The 19,816-nt window shown below is 43.3% G+C and overlaps 1 protein-coding gene across 3 annotated transcripts in view; it reads left to right on the top strand.

The window, feature by feature from the left end:
• The first annotated feature begins 18,686 nt into the window (after positions 1–18,686).
• The window catches only part of LOC132578161 (phosphofurin acidic cluster sorting protein 2-like), a 201,444-nt gene continuing 200,314 nt past the window's right edge, over positions 18,687–19,816 (top strand). For 2 of the 3 annotated variants that reach the window (XM_060248037.1, XM_060248029.1), the window contains exon 1: positions 18,692–18,987. In XM_060248037.1, the coding sequence (XP_060104020.1) occupies positions 18,797–18,987 (191 nt within the window). In that variant the 5' untranslated portion in view covers positions 18,692–18,796. Of the gene's footprint in view, positions 18,988–19,816 lie in introns of all 3 variants that reach the window. The other variant, XM_060248047.1, reaches the window with a different exon arrangement.

The following is a 19,816-nucleotide window of genomic DNA, read 5'->3' as shown; positions in this document are numbered from 1 at the left end:
AATTTTTTTAAAAAATGCATAATTTTGATTAAGTGGATTACTGGGTGGGACAAAGCCCCATGCAAACCCAGTGGTGTGTGAGATTTCACCAGCTGTAACAGAGATAGCTTCTCTCTTAACCATCATAAATTTCCCATAAAACAAAGAGCAGCACCCACACACACTCCCCAGAGCCCTGATTCTTGGCAAGATATACACATGAAGTTGCCTTTATACCAAATGACCCAAATGGCTGTGCAGCACAGCATTATCTTCTGTTACAGGCAGTGTCGGCTGAGTGCTTCAGGCAGAGAATGGGGTCTTTCCCATATCTATCCCCTTAAAAACCTTAACTGGAGATAGCTGGGATGCTCTCTGTCAATGTCTTTTTTCACTTCTTTTCACTTCTTTTCCTTTATTCTCTTATTTACTATAGATTGTAATGTCTTTAGGTCAGAGACTGTTATTTTTGCTCACATAATCTGTAGATCAGTGGGCAGCATGACATTGTAATTCCATATGTGCTTTTTGGGCCCACTGATTTTGAAGGGTGTAACTCTGCTGGGGAATGCACTATTAACATTCCTCTTTTTGTGTGTGCACACAGACAAAACTTTTATCAGGACACAAGATGCTCGGAAAGTGGGAAGCTTGTGCTTCTTGACTTCAGAAAGAGACTGTGCATATCTGTGCTTACAGAAGAGGTTGGTAGATAGCGTCTGGGAGTGATGTGTTGAAGCCAGCACAAGACAGCACCGATTCTAGAGTACTCACCGGCATTGTGGAGTGTTTGTTGGGCAGGCAGAGACATTTTCAGAATTTTCCAGGACATTATGAGCATCTATCTCAAATGTTCTTGAAGATTGCAAGATTCTGCACAGTAGACAGCAGGTCTGTGAATAATTCCCAGTTCTGTGATCATACTGTACAATTATATATATTAGTTTTTAGTGAAGCATTCAGCAGTTTGAGAATCTGGGCTGCCATAATTTATGTAATCAATACAGATTGCAAAATCTCCAAAGTCCTGGATTTTTTTCAGTGTACAATTTATTTATTTACAGCCCTTGATTTCTTTTGGTATGTTTCTATTTGTGTGTGTGTGTGTGTGTGTGTGTGTGTGTGTGTGTGTGTGCACATGCTCCTGGAAGTCATGGTGACCTTTGGTGACTGACTCCTACTGTGGGCATGGAGGATATTCAGAGAGGTGACTAAATAAAGCCTGCCCTCACCTCCCAACTCCTGGTATTCTAAGGAGGTCTCCAATCCAAGTACTTCCAGAGTCAACCCTCCTTAGCTTCCAATATCTGACAAGACTGGGCTTGGTTGGGCTATCCAGGTCAGGGGCATTTACAGTCCTTGATAAACTATGAGCAAATCATGGATAGGTGGACCCATTCAGCTGAAACATTTCTACATGTATCCACTCATAGAATTGACTCTGAAAACATCATTGCCTGCAAACTGTGTTGTTGCATTGCACCTGGCCCCCTGTGGCAGAATTTATTTTTTGTGGCCAAAGCATATAACCACTAGATTTGAGGCTCAGAAAGGAAAAGTTTGCTAGTTTGGCTGTAATATGGTACCAGATTTCATATTTGAAAGGATTTTCTTTTGGGCACAGACAATTGGGTGGAGGGCAAAATATGTGATAGGGCTTCCCCTTGATAGGGTTTATCAAGCAGCAGATTGAAAAGGATTCTTCGGCATAGCTAATCTAGCAATGAGTGACAGATTAATAAAAGGATTGAGAGTGTGCATCATTTGTCACCAAGAGTTGGGTCTTAGGAGATTTCTTTGGTAGTGGTGAAGAGCAGGTGGGGGGGGGGCGTAATCAGGAACTGAAGCATCCATTGTGAGAGATCTGGCTTTGGCTGAAACAATTCAGCACCAAGAATCAGATATAGGAGGAATATGGAGAGAAATGCTTACTGGAAAATGGAGCATCCCAGACAAAACCCAATTGACTTTGGGTTAGCAGCACTACAGGTTAATTGGATGCATTTGCTTAAGGGAGGCAAGCTAATGTGACAAACATATTGGACAAGATGGTTTCCCTACATCCTGATGCATGCTCAGTGTTTTCTCAGTTTCCTAACTCCTTTGCACTCTCCTGCATCCTGATTTCAGTCATGCTTTTGTACTGTAATTCCATATGAAGATGACACTCAAATCTTAATGACTTTCCCATCAAAGGCATAAAGGCATCCCATTTAAGCTACTGAAAACTGCATTGTATATTTGCTTCTCACCTCCTACAGTTGGGGGGGCAAGTGGGATGAATCAACCAGCAATTCTTACTGGTACAACACTTGTTTTGTTTCCTCGTGCTTCCCCTAGAAGACTAGGCAAGTGTTCACAAGATTCTGTTTACTGGTTGAGCAAAATTAAACTTTTCTGACTTTTCTGACGAATATTACGCTGCCTGGATAAACAGAGACTGTAGCACCACTGTATTGTTTTAGCTTATTCTTAAAATTAATTTATATTTTGTATTTATATTGTTGAGTGATTTTATCTGTTATTGTCGTACCATGATATTGTATCATGCTCTGTAAGCTGCCCTGAGCCTGCCTTGGCGGGGAGGGCGGGGTATAAATAAAAACTTATTATTATTATATTATTTTGTTTTGTTAATTGTGATTCAGTACATCTCTTGGACATTGACACTGTAATCCCAAATGGGGTTATACCCTACTTAGCCCAAAGGACTTCAAAAGGTATAAAGTCTGTATTCCATTCTAAAACTATGCCAAAGGATCTCAGATAAATAATTTAAGGTTGTATATGTGTACCCACAGTTTGTTTTTTATCTGCTTTTTTAACCATACTTTTAACATATAATCTGTAAATTGACAATTTATGCCAATAAAGACTTGATGTGACTGTAAGGATTGTGCTGTAAAATACAGCCATGAAGCTTTGCACGTGCCTTTGGAACCAAAATGCTTTGACATTTAAACCTGAGTGCAATCCACTTGCCTAATTTTACATAATGCATAGAATTCAGTATATTCTTGAAACTCAGTATCTCCCTTGACAAATTCCACAAGCAGTAGGTATCGTAGGCTATTGCAGCCAAAATAACAGTCCCGTGGCACCTTAAAGGCTAACACATTGATTGTGGCATAAATTGTCATGATGAGCTTCATCACAAGTGGGATCTGGCCCATGAAAACTTAGTCTTTGAGGTGCTACGAAATTGCACAGGAGCACCGTAAAGCCTAATAGTTTTTTTTTTCAGTATGCAAGGGAGGTAGTCTTATGTGTATATAAAATCAGGCCTAATGGATATGCACCCTAACCTAGATAGTGACGATTGCCAGCTCCAGGTTGGGAAATGCCAGGAGATTTGGGGGGTGGAGCCTGAGAACAGCAGTGCTTGGGGAGGGAAGGGACTTCAGTAGAGTATAGTGCCATGAAGTCCACCTTCCAAAGTGGTCATTTTCTCCAAGTGAACTGATTATCTATCACCTGGAGATTAGTTGGAATAGCAGGAGATCTCTAGCCACAACTTGGAGGCTGGCAATCCTATGGATAGCCCATGCTAGCCTTATCTCATCAGATCTCAGAAGCTAAGTAGGGTCAACTTTGGCTAGTATTTGGCTGGGAGACCACCAAGGAATACCAAAGTTGTGACATGGATGCAGACAATGGCAGACTACCTCTTGCCTTGAAAACCCTACAGGGTTGCTATAAGTTAGCTGTGACTTGACCGCAAAAAACAACACAAGTGGATACACTCTCCTATGCATCTAAGGAAGTGACCTCTGACACATAAGAGCTTAGACTAAAATGAATTTTGTTAGTCTTTAAAATGCTGCTGGATTCCTGTGTAATTTCACAACAGCTGGCCCACACAGTGACCCCTCTGGAATTATTATTAAGGTGCTGCAAGACTCTTTGTCATAACATCTCTCTTGAACATTAAAACAATCAATAAACTTGAGCTGTGTATTCATAACTGAATGGCTCAATCCAGTTATTTTCATCCAGTTATTTTCAAAGGCTGAACTTGCTTGTGTGCTGGGTTATGTTCTCACCGTCATAACCTATTACACTTGAAGGCATTTTGCTTTACATCATTTAATGCCGTTAATTAAAGTCATTGTAACATTACCTTGGCATGTAGGCAAGACTGGAATAAGAACAGAACAACACGTTCACGCAGCAAAAATGTGCTCCCAAACCTGTGTTTATTGAGTCTGCATGAATGTGGGACTGGTGGGAGAGTCAGCAAGTGCTTTGAGCCATCATTTGAAGACAGGAAAAGCAGACTGCAAATATTTTAATTCAGAAACAAATTTTTACTGTACGTACTAAGTCTACCTTGCAAGTGCCCTCACTCCCCTCTCCCTGACCAACCCCCTCCCCTAGCAGGGCTTAGAGCACACAATGGGGGAAAGAACAGTGTACAAATAGATGAAAGAGGTATCTGCAGAGGAAAATTGATGAGCTGGGGTGGGGTGGGGCTATGTAATTGCTGAGGTAATGTGCCATTCAGTCCCTTCCTGCTCCCCAACAACTGTCCCCTGCAAATGCCTCTGGACCCTGCATTAGCACTACAAGCATCCTGTATCTTCACTTTAAAACATGCAGTTCCACCCTAGTATTAAAGAGGAGAAGGCTCTCTTTCTGTGTGCAAAGATATTTTGTTCCCTTGGGAGAAGATTCAAATCTACCACCCCCCACTTCATCACCTCAGCCTGAAGTGCTTCTACTGGATTCTACTAATTGTATAAAATTGCAATTTACATTAGAAGCACAAGGGAAGTGTGAGGTGAATCCTATTATTCCCTGTAAACACCTGAGGTTTACTTAATTCCTTGCCTCACAGCAGTAGAAAATACTGGCAAGTTGCAACAGACTTCTGGCAACCCTGTAGGGTTTTTAAGGCAAGAGATGACTTGCCATTGCCTGCCCCTGTGTAGCAACCCTGTGCTTCCTTGGTAGTCTCCCATCCAAATACTAACCAAGGCTGATCCTGCTTGGCTCTGAGATCTGACAATAATAATAAGAAAAGAGATTGGATTTATACCCTGCCCTTCACTACCCTAAAGAGTCTCAAAGTGGCTTACCATCTCCTTTCCCTTCCCCTCCCCACAACAGACACCCTGTGAGATAGGTGGGGCTGAGAGAGCTCTTCAATAACTGCTCTTGAGAGAAATAGCTTTGAGAGAGTTTTGACTGACCCAAGGTCATTCCAGCAGGTGCACGTGGAGGAGTGGGGAATCCCGGTTCTTCCAGATAAGAATCCATGCACTTAACCACTCCACCAAACTGGCTCTCAAAACTCAAGATTGTGTTAGTCAGGGCCATCCAGGTTAAGGCACTTCCTATCCTCCAGGAAGTCATGCAGATAGCCTCAAGTGCTTGCCTGTGCCACACAGAAATCTGACTGGCTGGGGCCTTAAGCCTGGGCTAGTTCAGGGCATTTTGGCTTTCAAGGCAGACCTTCCAACTATCCCCCCCTGTCCTTGATAAAAAGTAACAGTTGATTTGCTGATCTTTAATGATGCACAACCTCACCGGCTGAGGGAGCTGCATCATTGCATTTATAGCCCACGTTTCTCACTGAGACTCAAGGCGGATTACACAGAGTAAAGCAATATAGTCAAATAACAAGAGATGCCTAATAAGCAATGCAATACGATTAGGATGACAAACATTAGAAACAATGCAAAAAAAGGATCAGTCATGATGCATCAAACAATGCAGAGAACAGAATTACAAAAGTAGACAACAATGCAATAAGTAAATAATTTTATCTGATAGTAAGGCAGTTCTGGTCCCAGTAGCATGATGGTTCTTTTTGTCACATTCTCGACCTGACTTGCAGGAGAAATTTATCATCCATTAAAGAGAGAGGGAGGGAGGGAGGGAGAGCTTGAATCAAAGCAGCCACTGGGTGTCACTGAGTCTCTACAGAGAGGCTGCTGATCAGGCATTTCTCTGGATTAATAGGGGCATATTTTGTGCCGACAGCAGATGTTGTAGGCCACAGGATTCATTCCTCAGTTCCTTGTCATGGAGTGCCTCTAACAGAGAATCTGCAGTAAGTGGCATTTTTGTGACCTCGCGCCTTTGCTATGAAACTTCAGCGCACATGCCTTAATGCAGTGGGCCCTTCTGCCAGATGGAGCACAATAGTCTCCTTGTTTATTCGCACATTTTGCACTTGCATGAAGAGAGGCACATTTTAAAGCCTTTCAGAGTGGACTAAACTGACCCCTTCTCCAAAGCAAATATAACAATTTTCTTAAGAAAACCCATGGCTAGGAGGCCTGGCAACAGCATCACATCAAATCTATCCCCAGAGGTTGTAAGGAAATGCCCCTAATTTCCAGAACACCCGTCTGGTTGCCAGAGTGCCTGGAAACAGAGCTCTCACACATCTGCCAGAAGGACATGGCTTTGTCTATCAGACTGGAAAGGACTTATGAATACAAGCAGCCACAACGCTAAAGCAGCGCTCAGTGTCCCTGGAAGAGCGTCAGTAAGGAGAACGGATGGCTTCCAGTCACGTCCGGGCGAATGCCATCTCTTTCCTGGAGCGGAAGAAAGCACGCCATTAGGATCTATCCAGGGCATGCGGTTTTCAGCCTTGACCATAGAATCCACTTTGGGAGGCTAATACCAGCTATCTTCCAGCAGTGCCCAGACTCCATTTCAGCACAGCGGAAAGCACACATACGCAACAGGTGTTACCCACCCATAGAACCATCAAGCTTATCCGGGCGTGGATCCTGCCAGACCGCCCAAGCATTTGTCCAACGGAACCCAGGACAAAGACTGGTAGCAAGAAGAACACAGAAGAAGAGGAAGACCATCTTCAGCCAGAGCCAAGTTCCTTTGTGTAAACCGGGTGTTACGTAGGCAATAATTTGGCCATCTATTGTCACCCTTTTAGATAAGTTTAATAATCTTAAGCACCCCTCCACCCAGTAATTTCTCCCATTCTTCTCCCCAACTCATTTTGGAGCCTCCCCCTTGGCCCATGGTTACCTGCACGGCCAATCAGGTAACCTGGGCCCAAGCTTGTTCATTGGTCAGTTATGGGTACCCAATTAGGTACCACCAATCAACTTGCTATTGGCTACTGCAGAAGTCCAGCTCTTATGGTCATTGCAGAGCCTCCCCTTTCGCCTCCCTCATACCTCCCATCCCCTGCGGGTCTAAGGTAGTCTATTTAACCTCTGACCCAGCTCCACTCATGTGTGAATCTAGCAGTACCCTATCTCCGCTGTCTAGATCCTTCCACGATTCTTGGCCAGTTGAGGGTCCCATTTCCCACGTCCTCTTTCGTTGCCATTGGAGCCTTTCTTGAAGACCACGATAGGTAATTATCACCCTGTTTGTCTACCCATGTGTTGTCTCTATCTCTCTCTCTATTTTTCTTAGGACTGTATGTATAATTTTATGAGTATTTTATCTTGTTTGTAAGCCTATATTTTCTGGAATAAATTTTAATGGTTTTACTTAATTAGAGTCCCTAATATTTTAAGCATTAATTTCTGGACGTGGAATCCTGTATACACAGGTAAAAGATCCTGATTAAGCCAGGTGTCCACCTGACAATTCCCCATCCTCATTTTGAGGGCATTTTGGCTTACAGGGCCCAGAAAAATCCAAGTGGTGATCTCTATTATGAAAAGTGTTCCTTTATCTGGTAGCAACAACAACAACAACAACAAAAATTGGCATGAAGGTTGATGGAAGTCCTGGAATTGGGCGAAACAGTTCTTGCTCTTGGTGCAACTGAAATATTGTGAATCTGCTGAAACAAACACAGTGCTTCTCTCTGGTGATATGTTTGGATGTTTTTGTGAGAAGTGTGAAATCCTGATAACAAGGCTGAAGGTTTCCAGCATAACTGAGGCTGTGTAATGATTTCATGTGACCTCCAAAAGAGGAGGAGACTCCTGAATCTCTAACAGCAGGCATAGCAGGCATAGCTTTCCCAACTTCTGTAGGGCTATGCCCTAATGAGTTTCACCAGTTTCAATTGGCCACCAAGATTAAATATGTATGTGTGTGTGTGTGTGTACATACACACACACAAACACCCACCCACACATATATAGCCCTGTTCTGTTGCATCCAGTTGTGCTAGACCAAAAGAGGATCTAAAGGGGTTCAGACCCTAGCCAAAACTCAGCACTGGATTTGCTCCCAAGAGTAGTGTCTTGTGATTTGTATATCTTTGCTGGAGAATTCCATAAGTTGGAGGAAATCTGTTTCTAGTGTTTGCCTGAAGGTCTTTTTGCAGTGATCTGTTGGAAAGTATCCCTGTAGAATTCTCAACATATCACTAACAGCCAATACTCCCTCTAAGCTGTGGAGCCTTGTGAGTGAAAATTCTACTTCGCGACCTACAGGCATTAAAGTTGTGAGCTACTACATAAATTAGCTTGCTCTGGGGCCATCCTTCCTGAGCTGACAAAAATGTGTGAACTGGAGGCTAAAAACTGTGAGCTAGCTCACACGGACTTGGCTTAGAGGGAACACTGCTAGCAGCACATCCCTAGGACACTGGGATCTTGTGGGCATGCCCCTTCCTTTTGTATCTGCATGAGACTATGATGATTTTGACCTCCCACTTACCCTTTTGCCCATTTTAAAACATTACCTGGAACAGATAATTAGTAGGGAAGAGCAGCTTTCCTCTCATCCCACATCTTTGAACGCTGCCATGGTGTGCATTTTATTTCATTGTTTCAATTATGCAAGAATCAAGTGATTGCCAGATAACCCTCATTTTGAAAAAGAGAAGATTTCTGCTTATTATAGACTATTGCAGCTCCACTGGATGAAATAGATATGTTGTATGCATCCAGCCTCACAAACGGATGCCCCTTTCCTCGTTGTAGCTGGTACAGCAAATCCTAAGGCTGTGTTTGCAGATAAGAAGAATAAGGCTAGATATGTCTAGCCTTGTGCCTCTGATGAGGAATGGAATTATCTGCTTATTAGTCACATAACCCATTGGGCATGCCCTGTTGGAGGTGCTGAGACAAACAGAACAAAGACTGGAGATGTATCCAGTGCTGAGATTAGACTCTTTGGGAGTCCCAAACTCACACATATTGTTGAGCTGCACATGAAATGGGAGTTCCTCAGAGACCAGAATGCCTCACCATTTGCAAACAACACCTTCCTAAAATATATGTAGATGCTGCCTCAAAAAAATAAAAATAAAAGAGGTGTGGCAGTGTATTCTGGGGTGGTTTGAAGATTATAAAATGTACTGGTATGGCTTTTCTGCAAGAGGGATAAGACCACTATGAGGAAAATTTTCACTGCAGATGGAGAACATTTCCCATCATCCACTGAAACATCCTCCCCCCTTCTTTTGTTTGGTTTTTGTTTTCTTCTGAACACCCACCTCAGTTAAGAGTTCTTGAGAATGCAACAGCTTGTTATGCTATTTTGTGACATTTCGGTTGCTTCTAATAAAAAAGAAATACCCCGCTGTTTTTATTCGGAATTTGTAAAATTAACTGGCTCTCTCCAATCTTTCCCTTCTCTGTGCAGACACAGATCAGCGACAACCATACAATGTTACAAAATTCACAAATTCCTACAAGGAAATTCTCTAAAATATTGTCTATGCTAGCAGACCTGAAAGAATATGTCTGAAATCTGACATTTGGCCCTGCGGAGTACTACTTCCAGAGGCACCAGGGGATACCAGAGGATAATAAGCCAGTGTGGTATAGAACATTTGAATGTTGGATGAAGACCTGGGTTCAGATCTCCTCAGCCACAAAGCTCATTGGCCATAGGACTAGCCTGCTTAGGGTTGCCAAGTCTGTGTTGGAAAATACCTGGAGACTTTGGGGGCGAATCTGGGAGAGGATGGGGTTTGGGGAGGAGCCTCAGCATGGTACAATGCTATAGAGTCCATCTTTCAAATCAGCCATTTTCTCCAGGGAAGCTGATCTCTGCCAGCTGGAGATTAGTTGTAAAAGTGGGAGATCTCCAGGCATCACCTGTGGGCTTGCAACCCTATGCCTGCTTCCATGGTTGTTCTTATGAGGGCAAAATGAAGGAGGGAAGGGACAGCCATGTGTGCCACCCTGAATTCTTGGAAGCTGGCACTATAATGTGCTCTGACTTGTAATTCTTGCATTTCTTATAAGCAGGGGTGGCCAAAGTTGCTTAACATAAGAGCCACATAGAATAAACGTCAGATGTTTGAGAGCTGCAAGACACGAATGTCAGTGTTTGAGAGCCGCAAAGGAAGGAAAGAAGGCAAATGGAGGGAGGGAGAGGTGGAAAGAAAGCAATTTTAACTTCAAATACATTTTCCAAGCCACCAGCTGGCTTGGCTTGGAGAAGTGATTTAAAGAGAGAAATGCTTTCTCCAAGCCAGCTGACAAGACAGTGGAGGCTTCAAGAGCCACACAATATATATGAAAGAGCCACAGTTTGGCCACCCCTGCTTATAAGCAAGTTACACTAGGTGGTATTAGGAAAAAGACAAGGGGTGAGGCTAAAGGTAGCTAATAGATGCAAATGGAGCAGGGGTTTAGTAATCTGTATGCTACCACAGGATTCTGTTGTTTTTGTAATTAAATGGATCTTGTGCCTTTTGAAGGGGTTTTTTTTTGCTCCCTTGGTTTTTAGAAGTATGTTAGAAAGTTGGAGGTAACTGATTTATAATGTTAAATTTTTCCAACTTCCTCAGGCACCGAGAAGTTCCTTGGTGACACTTTCTTTTGGACAGAAGTGTATCGGAAGACTTCTGATAATATATGCTATAGATAGACAGACAGACTTTATATACACACCCACACACACATACAGAGAGAGAGAGAGAGAGAGAGCATTTTTGGAAACAAAAACACACTCATATAGCAAAACTGCTAAATGTGCTTCAGGTTCCAGGGGAATGTCTACATACATACTTCTTTTTCAAGCAACTCACAACTCCAAAACTCTTGGTTCTCCTGTTTTTCCCTGAATGAAAGTTGTGACCTTGCTGCAGAGTCTTTGTATGCCTTTCAGTGATCCTCATTAATTGATGCTATGGACAAAACCATAGTGATGAATCTATTCAAAGATGGTCTGTTTCACACAAAAGCATCTGTCCGCTGGGATTGCCCAATTATCCTGGCACCACCTGAGGTAAAAGTGCACTTTGGATCAAGTGATGAGCACAAGGTGGAAATCAAATGTGGTGTAAGCAGCATCATTCAGACCCACAAGAGTGAACAAATGTGTACAGCATACACATGTCTCAAGGCACCTGGAGCAAAGCACATCATCAGCTATTTACTAGCAGAGTTGCTGCTGCTCAACTGCTTCAGCTTTGGCTTCCATGCTGCCTTTTCCAGAAGGAAGAAAGGCTATAAAGTGCAGAAGTCTCCTGTTGGTAATCATATGTTTTATGAGGCCTGAAGAGAGTTTACTAGAGGTTAGAGTTCTGCTTAGATGAGCCTCTAGGCATCACGAAATCTAAGAAGCACTTCTCATGGAGCCTATCAACTATTAGGGGAGCTTTGTAAACTCCATAAACCCAGACATGTTAAAAGAGCGGAGCACACTAACCCCCTAATGCCGCTTGGAGTTCTTGCCTTTGTGAGATTACATAGGGAACTGGGGTGGGTATGATATTTTAATTTAAAGGCAACTGTTATTGGTAAAGTACAATAAAGTTTTAAAGCCTAACCACTTCTGGGATGGTGTCATATATGTAAACTCCTCTGATACTTACTTTTAACCCCCTATACGGGCAGTGGCCAGCATACCTTCAGGACCGCCTCTCCCTGTATGAGCTAGGGTTGCCAAGTCCAATTCAAGAAATATCTGGGGACTTTGCGGGTGGAGCCAGGAAACATTGGAGGGTGGAGCCAGGAGCAAGGGTGTGACAAGCATAATTGAACTCCAAGGGAGTTCTGGACATCACATTTAAAGGGACAGCACACCTTTTTAAATGCCTTCCTTCCATAGGAAATAATGAAGGATTGGGGCACCTTCTTTTGGGGCTCATAGAATTGGACCCCCTGGTCCAATCATTTTGAAACTTGGGGGGTATTTTGGGGAGAGGCACTAGATGCTATACTGAAAATTTGGTGCCTCTACCTCAAAAAACAGCCCCCGATACCTCCAGATCAATTCCTCATTATACCCTATGAGAATCGATCTCCACATAGGGAATAATGAAATACCCAGCAGAAATTTCCCTCCCCCCATCCCATTTCTGGCAACTCTGAAGCGAGGGATTGGCGTCTCTACTCACTAGTTGCTGCCAACTTCTTCAAAGTAACACAGACACACCATCCCAAGAGGAAGCCTTTCCAATCAGAGACTGAAGCCTCCAGAGGTGAAAAGTCACATGGTGCCTGTGGGGGCGGGGCTTCCCCCTGCCATCCAGCTGACTGGGGATGGGAAGGAGCCTGGGAAAGAGGGAGAACCCCCGCTGGGACCTGGGATTGGCAAGCCTAGTATGAGCCCTGTGGGTCTTTACAATCAGTGACCCTGGCCCAACAACTTTTGGTGATACCCAGCCCCAGAGACGTCCATCTGGCCTCTATGAGGGCCAGGGCCTTTTTGGCCCTGGTCTCTGCCTGGTGGAATGAGCTCCCCCTGGAGATCTGGGCCTTGTGGGATCTGCTTCAATTCTGCAGTGCCTGTAAAACAGAACTCTTTCGCCAGGCTTTCAGCTGAGGCAGTGGATGTCACTTGTTACTGGCCTCCCCCCTTCATTCCATCCCAGTGCTGTAGGACCTGCTGGACCTTGGCAATAAGCCATGTTTGTGAGGCAGAATTTGACATTTTAGTATCTACTGTTACTCTGTAATTTTAGATTTTATATATTTTAAATTGGTTTTTAACTGTTGATTGTTTTTATGATGTAACCCATCCTGAGCCTGTTCTACAGGAAGGGCAGGCTAAAAATCTAATAAATAAATAAATAAATATAGCGCTGTCAATAGATAGTGCCAGATTTGATCACATATGCTAAATAATGCAGTTTCAATCCACTTTCAAATCCACAGTTTGGCCACCCTTGCTCTAGGGCAATGACAGCCATTTTAGTTTTTTAAACTGGGCCTGAAATCAGATTGGAATGGATGCAAATGATCTACTTCATTCAGAAATCTCTTACATTGTCCAACCACCACTTTTTCAATTACCTTGCTCAAGAATAGTACGTTTAAGATTGGGTGACAGTTATTAAAATCTCCTGGCTCCAAAGTAGGAGTGGATGCAGCACCCCCCACTTCAAGGCAGGGATGACCACCTCACCTCTCTCAAGGAGGCATTTAGTGTCTCCTGGATCTATTCTTCCATCCTTCCTTCCCCAAACAGAACTAAGCAGCCAGGAGAGGCAAGGGTGGAAGGTCTCAGACTTCCAAGAATTCTATGCAGATAGATCCCACTAGGCAGCCATGTTGGTCTGAAGCAACAAAACAAAGCAGTAGACAAGTGCACCTTTAAGACCAACTAAGTTTATTCAGAATGTAAGCTTTTTTATGCTCTTAAGCAGACTTCATCAGACAAAATCAGACAAAAATCTGATGAAGTCTGCTTAAGAGCATACGAAAGCTTACATTCTGAATAAAACTTAGTTGGTCTTAAAGGTGCACTTGTCTACTGCTTTGTTCCAAGGATTCTGTTCACATCATCAGGCTGAACAAGCTAAAAAGTACCCCATATCTCATAATATATTAAATCAATGCACATAACAATGCATAAAACAATACATATAAAATACTAAAACACAACAAGCAGTCATATCAAACATAAAAGTCACACATAGTCAAAGTAAGAGCATCCAGTAAATAGCTGAGTGTTCACTACAGGTTAACTGCTTGTTTCAGGAATAGGGCCATGGCTCAGTGATATCACAGAAGGTCTCACTTTTGATCCTCAGCATCTACAGTTAATGATCAGGTAGCAGATGTGGTTAAAGACCCCCACCTGAAATCTGGGAGAGTTCCTGCATATCTAAATAGACTATATTGACTTTAATGGATCAATGGTCTGATTCAGAATAAGGTAACTTCATGTGTTCAAAAGGAATGTTTTTCAACCTCTGAAAACTAGAGAAGTGCTTTCCTCCCCTGCCTGGGAAGTAGATTCCAGGAAGACGATGCCATTACTAAAAACATTCTGTTCCTTGCCTCTTGGGTCTGACCCGGTGGCAAGAAGGAACTGTCTAGTTTTTGCTTATTTAATGTCAACATGTAGAGGGGCTCATCTGGAGATCAGTGGTCCTTCAGGAAGGTGGGTCTCTGGCTGAGAAAGGCTTTGAAAGATAATCCCAGCACCCTAAACTGAATCTAGTAGCAATTCAGAAGCCAGTGCAACTGCTGTAGCACAGGTAGAACATGGTCACTCTGTGACTTCAAATGTTAAAGAATATCAGTAATACCAAGTTTCTGATACAGCAGTGCCCGCCCACCTATATAATGCGTGTGTGTAGTAATAACTAATTCTGAATCACACTACAATTCTTAGCATTGCCATCACCACAATAACTTGCCAGTTCTTTCCAAAACAGGGCTTCAAGAAAAAATTAAATACAAACTGGGATTTCAATGCAGGATTTTCATTTCTCTCCTAGAAGAGAGATTCTTCTCTTTCTGCCCTCTCTATATTCTGGAAAACAGTAGTACAGTGAACTGGCAAGCAACTGAAAAAAGGCAGAATTTTAGAATGTCCAAAAAATCACATGCACACAAAATTTAAAAAATCAGTTTGCTACTTGTAGAGAAAATGAATCAACACATATGTATTTAGTAAAACATTGTTCCCAGTCTAGCACCTTGGATAGCTTTGTAGGGCATAATATAGGTTTATTGCTAAAGTGCATGCAGCCAAAATACAGAAACATGATGAATTCACATGGTGTGTGTATGTTCTGAAGACGTGGCTAATAGAACTTGCTCCTGTTTGGTGAGTTGACATCACACTAGTTAGTACAGGAACGGGCTATGGTTCCGTGGTAGTGCATCCACTTTTCATATAGAAACTTGTGAATTCAATCTCCAGCTTCTCTAGTTAGTTTTTTTAAAGGGTGTGAAAGACCTGTACCTGAGATCCTGGAGAGCCCTTCCTATTCAAAATAGATAACACTGATCTTGACCAATGAAATGAAATGATCTGGCTAAGCATAAGGCAGCTCCCTAATCAAATTCAATTAGCCATGAAGACTAAATTATTGCATTGTCTTCAGAAAACAGGTTTGCAATCTGATGATTTTGGCATGCTGAATTGATTTTTTAAATTGTGAATGCTCTAAGGCTTTCTGGACATGATGAGTCATTGTCTGGACTGGCAGCAAGAGCGATGGCAAAAAGAGGCACATTATACACTTTCCATGCAACTGACACAATGTGAAATAGCTGTAAAGAGTGAAAAGGTGATTGTAATCCACAGGCAATGCAGTTATACTAATGATTACTTATCAGTAATGTTCCCTCTAAGCTGCAGAATCTTGTGAGCAAAAATTCTGCTTTATGAACTACTGGTATTAAAGTTGTGAGCTACTGGCATTAAAGTTGTGAGCTACTGCATAAATTATTGTGCTCTTGGGTCATCCTTCCTGAGCTAAGACAAAAATGTGCGAGCAGGAGGCCAAAAATCTGTGAGCTAGCTCACACTAACTCAGCTTAGAGGGAACACTGCTTATCAGTAAGTCCAGCTTCATTGAATGTGAGCATATTGTGGATGGTGGTCTTACACATGAGCGCGGAATCAGAAGAGAGTTGAAATAAGCCAGTAAACAAAATAAATTCTGTGTGATTAGTATTAAGAGCATCAATCTCTCTCATCACTTCTTCCCAAACACATAAAATTAAAACATTGTATGTGGTATAACAGGTATGTTGTCGTTCAGTCGCACAGTCGAGTCCGACTCTTTGCGACCCCATGGACAAAGTCACGCCAGGCCCTCCTATCTTCCACCATCCTCTAAAGTCTGCTCAAATTCATGTTTGTTACATCAGTAACACTGTCCAGCCATCTCATCTTTTGCCGTCCCCTTCTTCTTTGGCCTTTTGTCTTGCCCTCTACATGGGGCTGCCCCTGTGCCGAACCCGGAAGCTGCAGCTAGTGCAGAATGCAGCAGCCAGACTGCTATTGGGCCTACCCCGGTGGGAACATGTGCGGGCTGGGCTGCGGGAACTGCATTGGCTGCCAGTTATTTACCGAGTTCGTTACAAGGTGCTGGTTATTACCTTTAAAGCCCTATATGGCCGAGGACCTGCTTACCTTAGGGACCGCCTCTCTCCATATGTTCCCCAGAGAGCACTGCGATCCAGCTCACAAAACCTTCTGGAAGTACCTGGGCCAAAGGAGGCCAAACTAAAAATAACCAGAGAACAGGCCTTCTCTATAAAAGCACCCCAATGGTGGAACCAGCTGCTGGAAGAGGTGCGGGCCCTACGGGACATTAGCCAATTCCGTAGGGCATGCAAAACCACCCTCTTCCGGCTAGCCTTCCAAGATGAAACCTGAAATGAACACCATGCCATCACTAACATCAACAATCGAGTTAGCAATAAGATAAGATTATTTTAGATTGATTTTAGATTTTTATATTATGTAAATTTAATGGTAAATTTTAAATGGTACAGAAATGTATAATTGTTTTATTGTTTAACATGGCTTTTGCCACACTCTGTAAGCTGCCCTGAGCCTGCCTCGGTGGGGAGGGCGGGGTATAAATAAAATTTTATTATTATTATTATTTCCTAGCATCAGGGTCTTCTCCAGTGAGTGCTCCCTTCTCATTTGGTGGCCAAAGTATTTGAGCTTCAGCTTCAGCATCTGACTTTCCAGTGAACAGTCCCTTAGGACTGACTGATTTGATCTTCTTGCAGTCCACGGGATTCTCAAGATTCTTCTCCAGCACCACAGTTCAAAAGCATCTATTCTTCTGCGCTCGGCCTTCCTTATGGTCCAGCTCTCACAGCCATACATTACTACTGGGAATACCATCGCTTTAACTATACGGACTTTTGTTGGCAGGGTGATGTCTCTACTTTTTATTACACTGCCCAGGTTCGCCCTAGCTGTCCTCCCAAGGAGCAAATGTCTTTTAATTTAATGGCTACAGTCACCATCTGCAGTGATTTTGGATCCTATAAATGTGAAGTCTGTCACTACTTCCATGTCTTCCCTTTCTATTTGCCATGGTGTGATGGGGCTAGATGCCATGATCTTAATTTTTTTGATGTTGAGTTTCAAGCCTACTTTTGTGCTCTCCTCTTTCACCCTCAACAAGAGGTTCTTTAGGTCCTCCTCACTTTCTGCCATTAGAGTGGTATCATCTGCGTATCTGAGGTGGTTGATGTTTTTCCCAGCAATCTTAATTCTGGATTCTGCTTCATCCAGGCCAGCATTCCGCATGATATACTCTGCATATAAATTAAATAAGCAGGGTGATAATATACATCCTTGTCGAATTCCTTTTCCTATTCTAAACCAACCAATTGTTCCATATCCCATTTTGACAATTGCTTCTTGACTCTTATACAGGTTTCTCAGGAGACATGTGAGGTGGTCTGGTACTCCCATCTCTGTAAGGACTTGCCACAGTTTGTTGTGATCCACATAATGGAACAGAAATAGACTTTTTCTGATACTCCTGTGCTTTCTCCATAATCCAGCGAATGTTGGCAATCTGATCTCTAGTTCCTCTACCTCTTCGAAACCTAGCATGAACTTCTGGTAGTTCTCGATTGACATACTGCTGAAGCCTTGCTTGTAGGATCTTTAACATGACCTTGCTGGCATGTGAAATTAGTGCAATGGTGCAATAGTTTGAACATTCTTTGGCATTACCCTTCTTTGGGATTGGAATATAAACTGATCTTTTCCAATCCTGTGGCCACTGTTGCATTTTTCAAATTCGTTGACAAATAATAGGTATGTCAACATATAATTTTCAGTTGACTTTATCTTGGCCACCATCAAGTTCCTAAACAATGGTGATGTCAGGGGTTGTGGCCTAATATACAAATGAGTTTCTGCTGGACTTTTTCTACAAAAAGCACCCTGATAACAACAAAATAATTTCCCCAATCCAGCAAAGGCATGGTTTTAAGTAAAATAATTTTTCTGTATAGACAAATCAGCACTGAGTTCCCCAGCAACAGGGCCGGGGGGGGGGGGGGAGCTAACCCAGAAACTGAAACTTATGCAGGACACCACATTGGACAAGCTAATAGGAGAATTAGCGTTGAGTGGGCAGGAGAGAATTCACAGTTTCTAATGAAAGAAAAGTAATGCAGCTGCCCGGGAATGCAAAGGCAACTTGACATTCCCTTCATCTTTGAATACAACACTTTGTGAACTTGAATATCTATGTTAAATAACCTAAGATATTAGTAGAGCCATCGATATCAAGTATTAAAACAAATGTTAATTATTGCAATAGCCTAAAAAAAGCCTAACAACAAACAGCAACAACACAATTGTGATGACGATAATAGCAATAATACTAAGAATAGTTTTATCTTTGGTTCTCTCTCTTTATTGGGTGAGCTTCACGTCATTCACCTCCAATCCGCTCTTTAAAGGTTCTTTCTCCTCCCCTCGCTCTCCCTACCCGAGACCACACCTAGTCAAGCCTTCCCTTCAAAGCCTGCCTCTCGAGCTCAGATTGGCTATGGCTCTGACCCTAGTCCCTCCTCTCCACCCTGTGGTTGGTCTGTAGACTCCGCAAGTTTCGCCCCCCTCTCGCTCGATTGGCTGACGAACGAGCGGCCCCACCCCGCCTGGGCTGTGAGGCGGAGGTCGGGGTTGGGCCGAGGGTCCGGGCAGCCCCCTACCTCTCCTCCCAGCGTAGGGTAGCGGCACGATGGCGGCAGCAGCAGCAGCAGGGGGCTCCTTGGGGTCCGGGCCCGGGGGGGCTGCCGGCGTGGCCGGGTCCCCAGCGGGTCCGTGCGGGGTAACGTCGGGAGTCTCTGGGGGTCTCGGGCCGGTCCCGGTGCCCATGAACCTTTTCGCCACCTGGGAGATCGATCGGTCGGCTCCTAGCTGTGTGCCCAGGTGAGAGGTGGAGGGGACGGGGGTGGGGGTGGGCAGCTAGCCAGGCGGGTCTCGCCGTTCAGATTAGGGCGGGATGAAGCAAAAGGGGTAGCGTGAGAGGCGTGGGCAGAAGATGGCCCGGTGCGTGGGTTTCACTCTCCGAAGAATGTGGGTGTGTAGCCCTGGCATAGTATAGCATGGCATGGCCCTGGGAGTACAATAATGGGGGATGGCTAGCATCAGTAGGATACACTGAATGTGTGTGTGGAGGGTCATCCTTGTGCGCTGTGAGGTTGTCAAAAAGTGTAGTAGATGTTGGTTATAGAGGTTTGGACTGAGGGCGGTTGGAGTACTAAAGATCAGTGTGTGCACGCATGCATGGTACAATAACTGGAGATACTACTACTGAGACAGCGTAGTGTTTTTCCCCCCTCTTTAAAAAATCTGTGCGATTGAACAAGTTTATACATATATATGTGTGTGTGTGTGTGTGAGAGAGAGAGAACTGAGAGAGGACTATGTATGCATATATGTATCCTGTGCATTAAATTACTTTATCTTAACTTGCTTTTCAGACAAAAAATCTCTCACATGCATTAAAAATCAGTGCACATTACTTGATAAAATAGGTAGTTGACTATAAATTGCAGTAGGGAATCCAAGAGTTCTTTGGGGTCTTTTGATGCTTTATTTACTTATTAAATTAAATGTATTTATATTCCATCACCTGTTTTCCTTCAGGGTACTTAAAGTGCATAAAGTCCCTAGGCAATCATTCTGCCTTTCAGATACTGATCAGATCCAGATCTGCTTAAGGTTGTTGCCACACTGTTTGCCCTCTAGCCATTCC

Source organism: Heteronotia binoei, chromosome 1 (genome assembly GCF_032191835.1).
Source record: "Heteronotia binoei isolate CCM8104 ecotype False Entrance Well chromosome 1, APGP_CSIRO_Hbin_v1, whole genome shotgun sequence".
NCBI lineage: Eukaryota > Metazoa > Chordata > Lepidosauria > Squamata > Gekkonidae > Heteronotia > Heteronotia binoei.
This window is presented reverse-complemented; position numbering and strand designations above follow the sequence as displayed.